General features: G+C 49.9%; 1 protein-coding gene across 4 annotated transcripts in view; it reads left to right on the forward strand.

Annotated features, from left to right (window-relative positions):
• SYT6 (synaptotagmin 6) overlaps window positions 1-9,426 on the forward strand; it is a 38,675-nt gene extending 29,249 nt beyond the window's left edge. For 3 of the 4 annotated variants that reach the window (XM_068159532.1, XM_068159534.1, XM_068159535.1), the window contains exons 6-7: window positions 1,953-2,103; window positions 7,822-9,426. In XM_068159532.1, coding sequence (XP_068015633.1) covers window positions 1,953-2,103; window positions 7,822-7,893 — 223 coding nt within the window. In that variant the 3' untranslated portion in view covers window positions 7,894-9,426. The remainder of the gene's footprint in view (window positions 1-1,952; window positions 2,104-7,821) is intronic. The other variant, XM_068159533.1, reaches the window with a different exon arrangement.
• Window positions 9,427-17,735: the final 8,309 nt, after the last annotated feature.

Genomic DNA, 17,735 nt, shown 5'->3' on the forward strand with positions numbered 1-17,735 from the left:
TGGAAAACTACCTGCTAGGACAGGAGGTATGGTTAAAAAATACCCTTTATAGACTTATAGAATGTTCTGGGTTGGAAGGGACCTCCAAGGCCCCTCTGCAGTAATCAGGGGCATCCTTAACTAGATCAGGTTGCTCAGAGCTTTAGGGTAATGCTTTGCTTTATGACATTTTCCTGAGTGTCCCCATTCACTGTTTGCTTGTCCTGAAAGCCATCATCACATTTTAGACAGCTGATGGTCTCGCTCTGAGCAGCAATTGGTGTCTGAAGTATCCATTGCTGAATGTATACCTGATCTTTCTGGGCTCAGCTACATCACACATGCCTCCAGCTTCTACCCCTGGACTGATCCACAGTTCAAATGATTTTAAAGCAGCCATGGTTATTTCTGGGGATGGTGGTGCCTCCCTGTGCTGGCCACACAGGCAAGCCCAGGCTGTTGTGCAGCTGCGAGAGCACACCTTCACCAGACCTGCGTCTAGTGGTGTGGGGATTGCTAATCTTGGTAACCTTTATGGAGGACTGTAAGGATGGGGTTTACAGTTGGCAAAATTTGGTTTGGAATGGTTGTTAATTTTGCCTCATATTTTGATCTGCATTCCTTGCCTGGTGTGTTGTGTGCAAGCAATAGTTAATCGTGCTTTGAAGCAGGCTCTTTTTATATATATATAAAAGGGGGAGATGTGGGGATTGAAGGAGTCAAATTAATCACTTTTGAGCCTGAAACACAACTTTCTGATAAAGAAACAGACACACTCATTAAAATGAAACTTTGGGAGGTGGTAGGGTAGAGAGCAGACAAGATAAAGGACATCTATTGTTGGCCTCTGTGGCGCAAATGTTTGAAACGCTTGACAATGACCATTTAGATGACTTTTGCCTGGCTAAAGGGGAAAAGTACTGCTAGGAACAGGATTGCTTTCAACTGCTGTGTGTGTCCTTGCAATAAACTGATCATTTCTGAGCTATCTACAGGGGTCAAGTCGCCAACATCTCTGGGGTCCATGCCCTTAATATGCTGCACAGTGGCACTGATGGTGTGGGGTCACTTGTGGCTAAACAGTGCAGGGGCAGTCTAAGCCAGAGGTGATTGTGTTGTCCAGTTCTGTGGCTAGTTCTGGGCCCCTCAATTTAAGAAGGACATTGAGACACTTGAATGTGTCCAGAGAAGGGCAACAAGGCTGGGGAGATGCCTTGAGCACCAGCCCTACGAGGAGAGGCTGAGGGAGCTGGGGTTGCTTAGCCTGGAGGAAGCTCAGGGAGACCTTCTTGCCCTCTACAACTCCCTGAAGGGAGGCTGTAGCTGGGTGGGGGTTGGTCTCTTCTCCCAGGCAAGCAGCACTAGAACAAGAGGACACAGTCTCAAGATGCGCCAGGGGAAGTTTAGGCTGCAGGTGAGGAGAATGTTCTTCCCAGAGAGAGCTGTTAGCCATTGGAATGTGCTGCCCAGGGAGGTGGTGGAGTCCCCATCCCTGGAGGTGTTCAAGAGGGGATTGGATGTGGCAATTGGTGCTATGGTTTAGTTGTCATGAGGTCTGTGGTGACAGGTTGGACTTGATGATCCTCTACAACTACCTGAAGGATGGTTGTAGCCAGGAAGGGGTTGGCCTCTTCTCCCAGGCAACCAGCACCAGAACAAGGGGACACAGTCTCAAGCTGTGCCAGGGGAGGTTTAGACTCGAGGTGAGGAGGAAGTTCTTCACCGAGCGAGTCATTCGGCATTGGAACGGGTTGCCCAGGGAGGTGGTTGAGTCATCGACCCTGGAGGCGTTCAAGGGGAGATTGGACGTGGCACTTGGTGCCATGGTCTAGTCATGGGGTCTGTGTTGATAGGTTGGACTCGATGATCCTCGAGGTCCTTTCCAACCTAAGTGATACTGTGATACTGTGATCTCTGAGGTCTTTTCCATCCTCACTGATTCTATGATTCTATGATTTTCTGTTGTTCTTCAGAGTAGGTCACAATGAGATCATTGGGGTCTGCCGTGTGGGGGTCAACGCTGAAGGCCTGGGCAGAGACCACTGGAACGAGATGCTGGCGTACCCACGCAAGCCCATCGCCCACTGGCATCCATTAGTGGAGGTAAAGAAGTCTCTCAAAGAGGTGTGTGGAGCTATTCTTCCCTTTTTTTTTTTTCCTAATGCATGAGCTGTGCATGAGTGATCTGTTTGAAGGCTTTCAGAGAGCTTCGACTAGCACTGGGGATTTTCTGACAAGAGCTGAGGGAATTTTTCTCACCAGAAATGAACTCTAGAAAATAAGCAGCTCTGTTGGTCTCAAAATAGCTCCTTGAACTTGCAAGCAAGAATGAAACAAAACAACTGTATTTACAGATGTGACTGTTACCAGACTGGGTTTTTTTTCCCCCTTTTCCTCTATTTTAATTGTCTTTTATTTTTCCTTCCCCCCTCCCCCCATTTTTTTACTAGAGATTGAGAGCAGTGAGGAAGGAGAATGCTCATCTGATTGCAGAACAAATTGTCCAGGGATATTGCCTATTTCAAGTTTCAATTTGTTTTTTGTTGGGTTTTTTTTTTTTCCTTCACCCTTAAAGATTTTCCTGTTGACTCATCTCCAAGGCTTTGAGGGAGAATAAATAGACCAAATGCAATTGCTCAAAGCATCTCCAGAGAAAGATACAGCCCCAGATGATAGAATGGGGCTGAAACGCCTGGGTAGCATTTTGACCATCTCTAGCATTTTCTTCCTCCTGGCACTCCCTTTTCTCACACTCCTATAGAGCTCTTTAATTTTTGACCAGTTTAGGTCATCAATTCTGAAGGCTTGAGATGTGGAAAAAGGCACAAATGCTATTGACACTCCAGGCTTGACAAGAGAGCCAGCATTTGTGGCCAGTGATAGTACAATTAAGGCAATAAACCTTCCCACTCTATCTGCAGCTAAGAAGGCATTTTCCCTCAAAGCCACAAAGTAAAAATCTTTTCAAACCAGAGAATCTTATTTTCCTCTAGAAGCTCAGACACTGAGCTCTGCTGAAAGGCAGATATGAAGTTTGGTGATCCTCCACTGTAGTCTGAATCAGTATGCAGCAAAACCTGTGTTCCTCTGAAATCTGCTCTTTCCTCTAGCCAGGATGCAGCCCCAGCTCCTTGCTCTTCTCCCAGCTCACATTCATCAGGCTGGGTTCTGAAGCTCAGATGTGCCCCTCACTGCTGTGAGGCATTTTGTGATCCCACACTGCTTCAGTGGAGGTCAGGACACCTGTGTGGAGCTGGTGTAAATCAAACCAGAATTAAACCACTGTGCCACTGTAATGGCGGTAAGCAGTAGCAGGCTGTCACCAGCCTGGCCATGCTAAACCCTGGCATGACCCACATGAGCCATCACTGGTTGGGCAGGCAGCATATGCCATCTCCCACTGCCACAGAGAGCTGGGCACCAGTGACCACTGAGTTCCAGCCCAAACCCTTTGTGATCTGCCGTTTGATCATCAGCTCCATGTCTGTGTCTTCACAGCATGATGCCTGCTGCTAGCTCTGACCCAGGGGCAGGAGCTTCTTCTCCAGTCTAACTTTACTAGAGTGTTTTTCAGATGCAGGTGGGAGTTTGAAAGAAAGGCTCATGTAAAGTTTTTGGTAATCAATAGGGAGAAAAAAAAGAAAGAAGAAGATGTAATTATTGTGACAAAACTCAGAGAAATCAAGGCAGGCATGGAGGATGACTCACCTTCTAAAATGTACTTTGAAAAGTGCTCCTGAGCCCCCCAAGACTTTGGAAAAAAAACGTCAGTGAATCATTTCATCCCCCAGTGCACAGGTCAGGAGCTCTGCTTGAAAGGAAAGGGAAAAACAAGGCCTCTGATCATCTGCTCTGGTATTTCTGGTGCACAGAGCCAGCAAGCAAATGGTGCCTGTGTTTATTTGCCCTTTTAAGTTCCAGCTCTGCTGTCTGCAAATCCCTAGTGCAGCTTAAAAACAACAAGCAGAGAAGGCACAGGCTCCTGGAGAGAAGCTGATGGGAAATGGTCTTTGCTGGCTACAAGTAACCACATCATCTTTTCCACAGGTGTTTGTGCACTTTTGAAAAGCAATTTGGCCTTTGCATCCTGTGTCATCAGTGCCAGGTCCCCGTGCACAAGGTGGCTGCCCAGGCCAGGGTGGTATCACTGGGTGGTGGTGCCATGGGCAGAGCCCCCTGCCAGCCCCTTGGTTCAGGCCGATGGGCTGCCAGCTCCCTAGGGCATACACCCTGCACCACAGGTGCTGAGTGAGAGGCTGCTGGCCCTCCATTCCTTTTTCACTCTTGTATCTTTGTGTGGTGAGCTCAGGCTGTGCTACCATCCTGAACAGTCATCTTCATCGTCTTCATGTTCAAGAGCATTTGCAGCTGGGCACCAGCAAATGGAGCATTTCCTTTCTAGCTGATCCTCATGCTCTGCTCTGTTTGCTCTGTTGATCAGTAGCAGCCTCTGCACTACTTCAGTGTCTTTCCTGATTGAGTGCTTGATCTTCGACTGGAAGCAAGAGAGTTGGGGTTGATTTGTCTCTCTGAATGTGTAAATGGAGCAATGGATGACTTGAGCTGTTAGCCCAGGAGCACAGAGCTGCTCCTGCCTGCTGCTTTCTCCCCATGCTGCCTGCAAGCTGCCCCCTCCTTGCGCAGCTCAGCACCACAGATGGGTGAAGACCAGGGTGTGGGAACCTGCAGTTTCTTCATGACACACACAAGCTGCCTGGCCTGGTGTGCTGTGAAAAAACTCTGGCCAAAAAAAAAAGGAGCTTATGCCATATTTTTACAGCTCAGAATCTCAGCCAGTGTTGCTCTTTCGTTTCTCTCATTGCTGGAGTCTTTAGGGAACTTGCTTCTGTTACATTTCATGTCTCTGGTTGCTCCCTATTTATCAACAGAGAGCAACACACTGTAATGATTGTGCTTCTTTAATGACTGTCATCATTAAAACCAGGCCATGTGTGAGTGAATCATTAATTACAGGCTTCTAAGTAGTGACCTCCTCACACAGCCATTCAGAAGGAGAGTTTGTAAGCAGGAGATGAGAATCCCACTTGCTGTTGCATTCTTCTGACAGTGACCTCTTGCTCTTGGCACAAACCTTGTTCCCAGTTTTAGCCCCAAGGTCCTGCTCGCACTGCCTGCTGTGGCCTCAGCCTCTCAGGTGTGCCTCAACCTCTCAGGTGTGCCTTAACCTCTCAGGTGTGCCTCAGCCTCTCAGGTGTGCCTCAGCCTCTCAGGTGTGCCTCAGCCTCAAGTGTGCCTCAGCCTCTCAGGTGTGCCTCAACCTCTCAGGTGTGCCTTAACCTCTCAGGTGTGCCTCAGCCTCTCAGGTGTGCCTCAGCCTCTCAGGTGTGCCTCAGCCTCAAGTGTGCCTCAGCCTCTCAGGTGTGCCTCAGCCTCTCAGGTGTGCCTTAACCTCTCAGGTGTGCCTCAACCTCTCAGGTGTGCCTCAACCTCTCAGGTGTGCCTCAGCCTCTCAAGTGTGCCTCAGCCTCTCAGGTGTGCCTCAGCCTCTCAAGTGTGCCTCAGCCTCTCAAGTGTGCCTCAGCCTCTCAGGTGTGCCTCAACCTCTCAGGTGTGCCTCAGCCTCTCAGGTGTGCCTTAACCTCTCAAGTGTGCCTCAGCCTCTCAGGTGTGCCTCAACCTCTCAGGTGTGCCTCAGCCTCTCAAGTGTGCCTCAGCCTCTCAGGTGTGCCTCAGCCTCTCAGGTGTGCCTCAACCTCTCAGGTGTGCCTTAACCTCTCAGGTGTGCCTTAACCTCTCAGGTGTGCCTCAGCCTCTCAGGTGTGCCTCAGCCTCTCAAGTGTGCCTCAGCCTCTCAGGTGTGCCTTAACCTCTCAGGTGTGCCTCAGCCTCTCAGGTGTGCCTTAACCTCTCAAGTGTGCCTCAGCCTCTCAGGTGTGCCTCAAACTCTCAGGTGTGCCTCAGCCTCTCAGGTGTGCCTCAGTCTCAGGTGTGCCTCAGCCTCTCAGGTGTGCCTTAACCTCTCAGGTGTGCCTTAACCTCTCAGGTGTGCCTCAGCCTCTCAGGTGTGCCTCAGCCTCTCAGGTGTGCCTTAACCTCTCAGGTGTGCCTTAACCTCTCAGGTGTGCCTCAGCCTCTCAGGTGTGCCTCAACCTCTCAGGTGTGCCTCAGCCATCCCACCCATTGCCATTTCTTCTGCATTTCTTGCCACATCCCTCAGCCAGGTTAAGTGATGTGTCTGTAAAAAGAAATCTAAAATTAGAGTGAGTCTTTGCAGACTTTTCAAGGGGCCCTCTGAAAACTGGGAATGTCTCTGTTATCTGGGAAAGACAAACCCTGTCCTATATTGTAGAGCAGCAGCAGCAGTGCAGTGCAGAAGGGGTCTTTGATGTTGCCAAAGTCCCTCTGACATTCAGCATGGGAGCATTTATTTGTTTAAACTATTTCTCCAGATAAAACCTAATAACTCTGCTGAGAGCTAATTCATGTCCCTAATGAAGACCAGTCATTTATCTTTAAAGATATGCAAAACCAGCCTCTTCCAGACTTTGGGGCATGTTTGACTTTCACTGAACTCTTTCCAGTTTCTGCCTGTTAATTACACAACGATGGTTCACCTTTTCTAATTAACTGAAGGAGAAGTATCTCCGAGTTCCTCATGGCACACTGGCCACTTGCACCTAGTCCTGGAAGAGTTTTGCATCACATTTTTGGAGTGGCAAATATAACTGCAGGCAGGACAAGGCAAGCAGCCTGCTGAGGACTCTGCCAAAAGCCCATTTCTATTGCAATTTCGGCTTATCTGCTCTTTTATTGGCGATTCTCACGGGGATTTGCACCCACATTATCAGTTCCTCAAGGATGTTAGCAAATACATTTGTCATGAGAAACAGAAGAAACTGCTTTCTTACCTCAAGGTAGCCTGTTTGGAAGAACAACCTTACAGCTCCTTCATTCACTAACTTCTGCTCAGCCCTGATGAAATATGGTGAGTTACTCTACCCTGACTGGTCTCTTTGGGGAAGGAAACTGGACTGAATTCTTGGTCATCAAAACACACCCTTGTGAAGAGAGTGATGATACCCAGGGTGAAGTTTGATTTGCCAAATGAGTTTCCCCCCCACAGAAGTGAAATTCATACATGCTAGAGCATTAATATTAGTTAGCAAAGAGCTTCTGCTTATGTAAGAGAAGAGGGAATTGATCCAGGGAGGGGAGGATGAAGCAGTGGAAGCACCATGCCTCCTGTTGTCTCTGGGAGATGTCTATCATTTGTCATTTTAGTTTAATAAAAGAAGATGGTGAGCTGGGCAAGTACTCAAAATGAGGAATAATGGGTTTGAGTTACAATAATGGCCCTCAAGGCAGATGAATGATTCATGATCCCATAAGTATGGCAAAAACCCCACATTGTTTGGTACATCCACCGCCTCTCTGATCTGATTGTCTCTTTGAGGAAGTGGAAAATGTGGCAGTGTGGACACAGCTTCTGTGTGGTCAGGTTACCAGACTGGAGAGACTTGAGTAGTTGTGCAATTAGGCAGAAAAGAGACAGCAGCAGACCGGGAAAGAGCAGAAAGCTAAACTTGGTGTTCACAGCACACACAGATCTTGTTTATCCTTCCTTTCATTTTCTTTGTGTGTGTGTGTGTGAGAGAGAGAGAGCAACCCTGTGAACTGTGAACTGATTTACAAAGCAACCAAATGAATGGTTCAGCAATCCTCCCCCCCGTGGTTAAACGCCGGCGACCAATAAGCTGAAACAGGGCAAAGCAGGGGAGAGGCCCTCGGAGCCGCAGCCGGCACCGCGCTGAGGGGCTTGAAGGGCTTCCAACAGCCTCTCCCATCTGCTCAGGCTCCCTCTTTTTTCCTTCTCCCACCCAGTGGCACGGCCGGGCGGCGAGCTTCGACAGCCAGGGCTCCTGTCCCTCCCCCAAACCACCACCCACGCCGTGATGCGGAGCGCAGCCAGCGGAACGGGACTGAACCAAGTTATTTTTGCACACTTGGCCCAGAGTCTCAGTGGTTTGTTGCTGAGTGGCAGCAGCAGCAGCAGCAGCAGCCAGACTTTTCCAGTCTAGTTGTTCTGCGTAAGTAAAGGCAGAAACCTGTTTTGTGGTCAAATTTGTCTGTGTCTAATTCGTCTCCCAAGGTGATGTTTGGTTTGTTTTGGGGTGTGTGTGGGGTTGTTTTTTTATTGTGGCTTTTATTGTATGGATCTGTTTCCAGAGGAAGAAGGTGGACTGAGATGAGGGCTGGATGTTTGGTCTGTAAAATAATGATGTAAAATAGTTTTTAGTGTGTGTGTGTGAAGGCTGGAAAAGTTGCCAAGATGCTCTGAAGGTCTACTGACAGCGTGGGTGGCAGCGAGGGACACGGGGACTGGCCCTGCTGCCTGCACCGGCGTGGAAGAGCTGCAGCAAAAGATGCTTCTCCTGGCCTTCAACAGCCCTGTCCTTGTGCTCAGCCCAGGGCCAACAGCGTGTCCACAGGTTTCTGTCCGTGTAGAGGTGTTCATGAGCTGTTAGAAGTTTGTGCAGTGTGTATCCCAAATTCCTTTGGTCATATATAAAAAAAAAGTGCTCTCAGTCGCCTCAGGGGTGTGTGTGGGGGGGGAAACCTGGGGTGGTTTTTTTTCCCTGTATTTGAAGTGTCCCTAGAGCTCCTTGCATGAACAGTTTCTGAAGCCCCCTTTGTAGCTGCTGCTCATTCATCCTCCCTGCGCATCACTGCCTTGTCCAAGTGGAGAGAATTCTGTTGCCACAAGAGGGGTGTGAACATAAAAGGTGTTACAGAAATAGGTGACACCCTTGCATGGACACTAGATCTTTATTCCTTACATCATCCTTACTAGCAAAGGGTGAACATAAAGGGGAAAGAGAAATAGAGAAACACGAACAGTGCTAAAAAACCACCTTCCAGACATTTGTCTTGACCTATCAGCACTTCCTTCATAAAAGTAATTTCTGAGCTGCAAACCCTAGAGGAAGCTCAAGTTTTGAAAGAAATGAAGCTTTGCTGGCTCCTTGGCTGCAGAGGCCAAAACTGGAGTAATGGCACCCCAAATACGAGCTGAATCAGCTGATCCTTATCAGGCAGCTGTGAATTTTGGGCACTTGCTCACAGTGGATTTCCTCTGAGTTAAAAAGAACATCAGTGCTGTTTGTTCCACTGTGATTAAGTAAATGCAAATATTTTGGCTTCCTCTTAAAAATAGAGTTTGCTAGCAAGGCAGCCATTCCTCCTCACATGGGGTTAGCAGAGCAGCCACAGTCTCCAGGTCAGCTTCAGTTTCCATCTCCCTAAATGTCACAGCATCAGCCTTCACTGAACGTTACGACTGGCAGAAGAGGGCATTTGTTGGCATCACTTTTTGTGGGTAAGAGGAATCCTTTCTTCAGTGAAGGCCAAACACATAATTTCTCATCACACCTCGTGTCTTCAGTTTATGTGCCATGTGCTATAGAGGCAGAAACTCAATAAAAATCAAAATCTCCTTTTATTTGTAAGTCTTGCCTTGTCTGGTGAAATGCCTCCTGTCGGGAAAGCGGCGACTGTGTGTGGTGTGATTTTGCAGTAATCACAGTGGAAGCTCTAAAATGTGCTAATAACAGCCCCTGGCGTGGTGTGAGGGCAGGCTGTGTGAGCTGGAGCACACACTTTTAGGCCATAAACCCTGCAGATCCTGGCTGTCCTGGGGCACTGAGCGCACAGCCCTTGGGGAACTGCTGAGCACCAGTCACAGAGGAAAATAAATGTATGAGGAGAGGCTGAGGGAGCTGGGGTTGCTTAGCCTGGAGAAGAGGAGGCTCAGGGGAGACCTTATTGCTGTCTACAACGACCTGAAGGGAGGTTGTAGCCAGGAAGGGGTTGGTCTCTTCTCCCAGGCAAGCAGCACCAGAACAAGAGGACACAGCCTCAAGCTGCACCAGGGGAAGTTTAGGGTGGAGGTGAGGAGAAAGTTCTTCCCAGAGAGAGTTGTTGGCCATTGGAATGTGCTGCCCAGGGAGGTGGTGGAGTCCCCATCCCTGGAGGTGTTCAAGAGGGGATTGGATGTGGCACTTGGTGCCATGGTTTAGTCATGAGGTCTGTGGTGCCAGGTTGGACTTGCTGATCTTTGAGGTCTCTTCCAACCTTAGTGATTCTGTGATTCTGTATTAGAAATGCTTACAGCTGATTGAAACAAAAAGGTGGTAAAGCTGCATCAGCTCTCCAGCAATAGGCACTGTAGACATCTACAGAGGGAAATAGCTGAGGAAAACCCTTGTCAGGACACCCTACAGAGGGAAATAGCTGAGGAAACCCTTGTCAGGACAGACTACAGAGGGAAATAGCTGAGGAAAACCCATGTCAGGACAGCCTACAGAGGGAAATAGCTGAGGAAAACCCTTGTCAGGACAGCCTACAGAGGGAAATAGCTGAGGAAAACCCTTGTCAGGACAGCATACAGAGGGAAATAGCTGAGGAAACCCTTGTCAGGACAGCCTACAGAGGGAAATAGCTGAGGAAAACTCTTGTCAGGACAGCCTACAGAGGGAAATAGCTGAGGAAAACCCTTGTCAGGACAGCCTACAGAGGGAAATAGCTGAGGAAAACCCTTGTCAGGACAGCCCATCCTTTCTGGGAATGTTCCAGGTGTTGTTGTGGGAAAGGATTTCTAACCAGCTGACTTACAGTGGTGGATGGGTCAGATACTGACTTCAAGCCCCTGCAACCTTGACCTGAGCTGAATGGAGCTTCCTGAGATAGCACCAGGAGCTGGAAGTGCCTGTGACGAAAGAGATTCCTAAGAGATGCCACAGTAGTCGCTGCTGGGATGCAGGATGGCACTTGGCAGTCATTAATTGCACTAACCCACTCAAATCCTTTATCTTCTTTAATCCTGGCTTCTTGGGTTTTGGTGTTCTTTGTATAATCTCTGTCTTTCCCCCATTCTTCTTGTTAGCGAGGATTTAGTCAAAACATACATGGGGTTTGACACAAAGTTTCTATTTTTAATCCTCCCTTCACACCGATAATCAATTTCCACTCACTGCTGACTGTCACTTGCATTGCTGGAAAACTGGATCTCACGCTAGTGAATAACACCCACGCCGGGATGGCTCAGACCCCCCTACACTTACGTCTTAAATGCTGAGATTTTGCCACATCTCTTGGGGAGGGGATAATGGAACCATTGTGTGTGTGTCACCGCTTCAGCGCCGCCACTCAAGAGCATTGGTCACACCAACGGAACCAAGATGAGCTGTACAAGTGCAAATATTTCACTTTCATCTAGGGAGGGATTATAGCTCTGACAAGGAGCTGAGCCTGGTGTAAGTGCCACCCCAGGATTAGTTAAGTTGCTTGCCTTCTCCTCGCTTGCCACGCCACACTTACCCGCGACAGTAACCCACAGGGCAGTTTACACTAACAGGCAAAATCCAGAGGTCCACCACAAGGCTCAAAGGGGAGCCTTGGGAGTCCTGTGGGAGAATTTGCCATCGTGCTCCTTTGAGCCCCACTGCAAAGGGGAATTTGCCTTGCTGGGAAGGATGGTGCTGCCGTGGGTCCTTGTGTGCCATGCCAGCCTGCTGGCAGCGTGCTGGGATGAGTGGTGCTGGGTGGCCAATGGCACCTCCTGATGCGTTGCTGCTGGGCACATGGGCCAGGGAAGGAGGTGGTCACAAACCATGTGCTGGTCACTGCTGACATTGTAAAGTCTGCAAGCAGCCACAAATGAAAGGCCTATTTTATTTTGAGCACTGCAAACAAAATCAACACACACGAGCATTCCCAGACCTTCCATTTGTTTTTCTTCCCCCTTTCTTTTATTTGTTTTAGTTTCAGAGTCTCCAATTTCACAGGCTGACTGCAGGAAGAGTAAGAGACACTGGCGTGCTGTGCCTCGATGAGTGCTGGTTTAAGCATGGGGACATGGGGAGAAGGGAAATCCCATGGGTCCCTTGCACTGCTCCTTACCAGGGGCCTGAGGGCTGAGGAACTGTCCCAGCCAGGCACCCTCCCACTGACCTGAGAATGGTACACGAGAAAAAAGTGAGAAAATGCACATGGAGAGTGAATCTTAGCTACAGTGAGGCTCTGCTCTTTGTGCTGTGTAGGAAGCAGGGATGGGAATGGAGTGACTGCTCCCCCCCTCCCCCAGTGACAGTCTCAGCTGTCAGTCTTTAGTCCAAGTATCTTCAGTCCAGGTACTTTTGTCTTCATTTATGGGGTAATAAATTAGACAGCAAAACTGTAACTCATTTGAGAGAAGTACAGCCCTGTTCCTTCAGATCCTTGTCTCTGTTCTCTGCTCTTCATTTTCTCTACTCAGTTTGTTTGCCCTCTTAGCCACCTCTCTAACCCAGCAGTCCTGGACTCCTCGGTCGCATTATGCTGGAGGTTTTCCCCCCCAGGGCCCTGATCATTCTTCCTGCCATTAAGATCCTGCACAGCAGTACAGCTGCTCAGTTATTTAAATGCCAGGTCAGGGATCTAATTTCTAGCCATAATGCATCATGCTGGGGTGACCTCTCTGGGACTAGAAACTCTGCTTGTCATTTATATAGAGTCACAGCTCCCAGCTGCACAAACCCAACTGCTTCACTCCAGACTCTGCTGGGACTGAGTGCACAACCAGGGCTGAGGCCATCCCACCCCAGCTCCAGCCCTCATGGTCCCAGGGATCCCCAGCACACAGTGCCCAGGAAAACTGGAGCACCTCTCCTATGAGGACAGACTGAAGGAGTTGGGGCTGTTCAGTCTGCAGAAGAGAAGGCTCCGAGGTGACCTAATTGTGGCCTTCCAGTATCTGAAGGGGGCTACAGGAAGGCTGGGGAAGGACTTCTCAGGATCTCAGGTAGTGATAGGACTAGGGGGAATGGAATGAAGCTGGAGGTAGGGAGATTCAGGCTAGATGTGAGGAGGAAGTTCTTCCCCATGAGAGTGGTGAAAGCCTGGAATGGGTTGTCCAGGGAGGTGGTCGAGACCCCGTCCCTGGGGGTGTTTAAGGCCAGGCTGGATGAGGCTCTGTCCAGGCTGATCTAGTGTGGGGTGTCCCTGCCCATGGCAGGGGGGTTGGAACTAGATGATCCTTGTGGTCCCTTCCAACCCTGACTGATACTATGATACTATGATACTATGATATTAGATCCAGTGTGGTGGGTGTCCATGGGGGTCTGGCTTCCAGGTGATGTCTCTGCTTCACAGGCACAGCACCAGAGCTGCTGGTTGTGTCCTGAGACATGACACTTGGACCAAAGGTCTCATGGTGAATGCAAATAATGAAAGCAAATACATCCAGCACCAGGCCACTACAAACAGATAGGGAGGAGCTGGTTTTTTTCTTTCATGTTGGTGGTTGGGGTTTTGGTTTTTTTTCCTTTTCAGATGTCTCCACAGCAAAAAAAAATCTCTAGTCTTCATTTTGCAACAGAAAGTAGCACAGCCTGCTTTTGGCCAGGGTGAACATGACCCCAAAGTCAGGGTTGAATCATTGAACCCAGGGCAGCGGAGGAGCCACCATCCCTCGAGGTGTTCAAGTGTCATGAGGACCCGGTGCTTAGGGACATGGTTTAGTGTCAACCCTTCAGTACTGGTTGGGCTGGATGACCTTTGAGGTCTCTTCCAACTGGATATATTCTGTGATTCTGTTGTGAAGAGAGCAGTGCTTCAGGTGAGCCTGGGAGAAGTTTGGCTTCTCTTTGCAAAGGCACAGCCTTGGAAGATCTGGATCTCTGCCCTGGTGCCAGAGGCATTGCAGCAGCCCTGCTTGATTTACAAAGCCTTGCAGGCAGCCCTCAGTGGAAATGCTGCTTGAATGTTAAGAAATATTGCTCTCTCTTTTTTTGTTTTTTTTCCTTCCCTGGACTTTCCTCCAAGATAATTTGCAATTACATTTTACAGCTTTGCATGTATGTATTTTTAATGCAGGGCATTAGTCATGCAAATATAATTATGTATCTTACAGTCTCGTGTCATTTGTAATTAAAAACAAGGAATTTAAGGCACATACATTGTGAACATTCAGGGTAGGCTTCTATTAAAATTGCAGTTCATTAAAGCTAATGAAGCACCTTAGAATGGGTCAAGGCAAATCCAGAGCGTGTTCTGTTGCCGTGGGAACAGCTGGCACCAAAGCCAAGCGCGGGACTTGGTAACCTGCGACATCAGAAAGACGATGAGGAGAGACATGTCCCAAACGTCAAGTGGCATCTTCCCATCTGCGGTGCCTGCCGAGCTGAGATCCCACCCCAGATCCTGGCCTGCAGCAGGAACAGTGTGGCCAGCAGGAGCAGGGAGGTCATTCTGCCCCTGTATACTGCACTGGTTAGGCCACACCTCGAGTCCTGTGTCTGGTTCTGGGCTCCTCAGTTTAGGAAGGAGGTTGACTTGCTGGAACGAGTCCAGAGAAGAGCAACAAAGTTGGTGAGGGGCTTGGAACACAGCCCTGTGAGGAGAGGCTGAGGGAGCTGGGGTTGCTCAGCCTGGAGAAGAGGAGACTTAGGGGTGACCTTATCACTCTCTACAACTACCTGAAGGGAGGTTGTAGACAGGCAGATGATGGTCTCTTCTCCCAGGCAGCCAGTACCAGAACAAGAGGACACAGTCTCAGGCTGCGCCAGGGGAGGTTCAGGTTGGATGTTAGGAAGAAGTTCTATACAGAGAGAGTGATTGCCCATTGGAATGGGCTGCCCGGGGAGGTGGTGGAGTCGCCGTCATTGAAGGTGTTCAGAAGGAGACTTGCTGGGGTGCTTGGTGCCATGGGTTAGCTGTTTGGGTGGGTTGGATTGGTTGATGGGTTGGACATGATGATCTTGAAGGTCTCTTCCAACCTGGTTTGGTTTATTCTAATACAGGTTTATTCTAATCCCGCCCCGGCTGGAGGAGGAGCCGTAGCGAGCGGCTGGCTCAGGGCAGAGTGTGTGGGGAAGGGGCTGCTCCCCTAAAGAGGTATCCCGTGGGGACAGGGTGGGGGTCAGTCTGGAAGGCATCGTCGGTTTGCCCGGGCAGCAGTGCTGGAGACAGGCAGAGAAACGTCCCACAGCAGAGCGGTGTCTGAGAAGCCTGACCCAGCCGCAAGCTCACCTCTGCAAATGCTTTCTGGGTTGTTAATTACTTCCAAAGTAGAAGACTTTCTCCTAATCTCTCATTAGCGACTGCACATCCCTCTCCATTTCAAGCTGCTCTAGATGATGATGTTTCTTTGCTGCCATGAGGGACTGAGTGGAGGAGCAGTAATTTTTTAATTAAGTCAGTTTGCTGGTAGCTTACAGAAACGAAGAAGGATTTTGCTTATTGCTCTGCTGATTCCCCCCGGACACTTAAGACCACCCTGCCTACCCTTCCAGGCCCTCTGCCCTGAGCTGTGGATACTCCACCAAGTCTCCCAGCTCTGGCACTCTGCTCTCTGCTCCAGCCTGCTGGGGGCTCTGGTCCCACTGGTCTGGTCCTGCACCGCAGGACCCCCAGCTGGCTCGGTGATGCACAGTGGGGTACTGTGCAAACCCCCTGAGACTCCTGCTCTGAGGGGAAGGCTCAGCTGCAGGTACAGCCCCTGCTGGAGATGGATTAATGCAGCCTTTCTAGGACATAACAGTGATAGAAACCAGGAGGATCTTTCTGCCTGTTGCATAACCTCAGCTTTATCTAATGAACCTCTAATTGCTGCATGCTGTGCGAGCTCTGCAGGGCTGCTGAGCCGATGGAGCAGGGATGTGCTGCTCTGGCTCTTGTGCCAGGAGCACAGAGGGAATTTTCCTGCCTTGTCCCAGCGGGATCCTGCTGCAGGGCCGAGTGGAGGGACCATGCTGCAGCCCTGGGTGATGGATGCAGAGGACTGTGCTGCTCGGGACTGTAAGCATCCCCAGTGCCCCTGGAGAGGTTACACACTGTCCTGGGAGTGGAGACACAGCTGTGCCAGCCTTCTGTGTGCAGACACAGCTGCCTTCCAGCACGGTGCCAGCCACCCAAAGCCTCCCCAGGCTTCACAAATCCACGGGGGGATGAGGCAGCAGGAATAGCTCATCCCTGTCCCCACCTTTCTGGCATCGTGCTGTGCCCTGCCTGGCCCCAGTACGAGGGCAGCGCTTCTGCCTCCTGCCGCCAAGCCCCAGACAATATTGTGTGAACAGCAGCTGAGGTGTTCCAGGCAAAGGGGCTGGTGCTGGCATGGGAGAGGATCCTTCCAAGCTCATCTTTCCGAGGTGGGGGTTGTGCCACTTTGGGGTTCTTGGTCACTGCTGCACCAAGGGAGCATCTAAGATTGATGCCCAAAACAAGAGTTCCTGGCTGCAGGAGTGGAAATGATGCTACAAAAATGTTTCCTAAAATTGTGCTGCTTCTCTGAGCCTGTGAAAAGGGCTTTGCAATGAAGCAGAAAATGGAAGAGCCAACAATGCAAGCCAGTGGCACATAATTGCCTGGATTGCCTGCAGACAGCTGAACAGCTCACCGGGAGCTGCACAGCGGACGCGCGGCACGGCTGCACCGCACCCCAGCTGTGCAAAATGTCATGGGATTTATTGGCACTGATGTCTCTTGATTAAATTAGATTTCTTTCTTATTTATTCTGTAACAAGCTGAACATTTCAATTTCTGAGGCAAGCTCGGATCAGGAATGGCAGGGAGCAGGAGATGGCAGATGACACTGACATGGGAGGTGACTCAGTTGGGGGAAACTGCTTCTCATTTAGAAGCCTGCGTTCCTGGAAAACTGCACTCAAGGAAGAATTGGCAATTTAGAGCAAACTGTGAGGAGCAATCTCCTGCAGGAGCCAGTTACAAAGCACAGCTCTGGTCTGTGGCCTGCATGCCAGGCTGTTGTGCCCTCCAGGTTGTAGGGCTTGAAGCAATTTTTAGGTTAAAAGGGAATGAAAACGAAAAGCTGAGAAGGACTGTAAAAGATGTGGGCTGGGCTCCAACACCTGATGAGCAGAGGCTACCTGAAGGTCAGAGACTGGGCTTCCACTGCAGATAAATTGAGGAGTTAACATTTATTGCTTTCTTCCATTCTCTCCTTACTGGCATATCTAATTACCTACTAAAAATCTTGTTTCCACCCTGCAGGACACCAGCCTTGCTGTCAGGTGGGCTCCTGCCTGCCCTGCCAGGAACCCTTGTTCTGCTGCACTCCCTGCCCTGCCCCTCCTCATGGTCCTGAGGCCCAGATCTCTCCACACTCCCCAGCAGCACTTCATCTCCATGTGCTCAGAGCCCTGCATCTCCTGTGCTGGCCCAGGCCTGGGCAATCTGAAAAGTGCCATTGCTCTAAATGCAGACTAAAATGTCTGCAGCCATGGCCAGTTCTAGGTTCAGTGAAGAGCTAACAAGCCTCTGAGCTCTACTTCTTGGCACAGGATGAGGGACAAAGCCTGCAGCTTTGGGGGCTGACAGATCAGAGGCAGCCAAGTGCTCTGGGATCAGAGACAGGGATGGTGCAGGGATGTGGGTGCCTGTGGGCTCTCACAAGTGGGTCTGGGAAGGACCCAGCAGGAGGGGCTGCACCATGCACCCACCCACGCTGCTGCTGGTGCCCTCAAAACCAGTCCCTGTACCCTGATGTTTGCCCTCTGCTCCCTGCCCCTCCACACCAGACATCTGGTCTCCTTGGACAGATGCTCCTCCAGTGGCTTTGCCTCACAGATCAGACCTTTTGTTTTTCCTTGTCTGAACAATGTCCCAGAAGCATTAATCTTTGCAGCATTTTCATTCAGGAGGGTTAGTAGGTAATCTTGGAGACATCCACTTAACTGAGTAACTGGTGAGTCAACAATACAATTCTGTGTTTTGTTAGAAACAGAAAAATTGGTCATTTG

This window comes from Melanerpes formicivorus, unplaced genomic scaffold (assembly GCF_026170545.1).
Source record: "Melanerpes formicivorus ecotype bairdi unplaced genomic scaffold, bMelFor1.0.p_v2 SCAF_46, whole genome shotgun sequence".
NCBI lineage: Eukaryota > Metazoa > Chordata > Aves > Piciformes > Picidae > Melanerpes > Melanerpes formicivorus.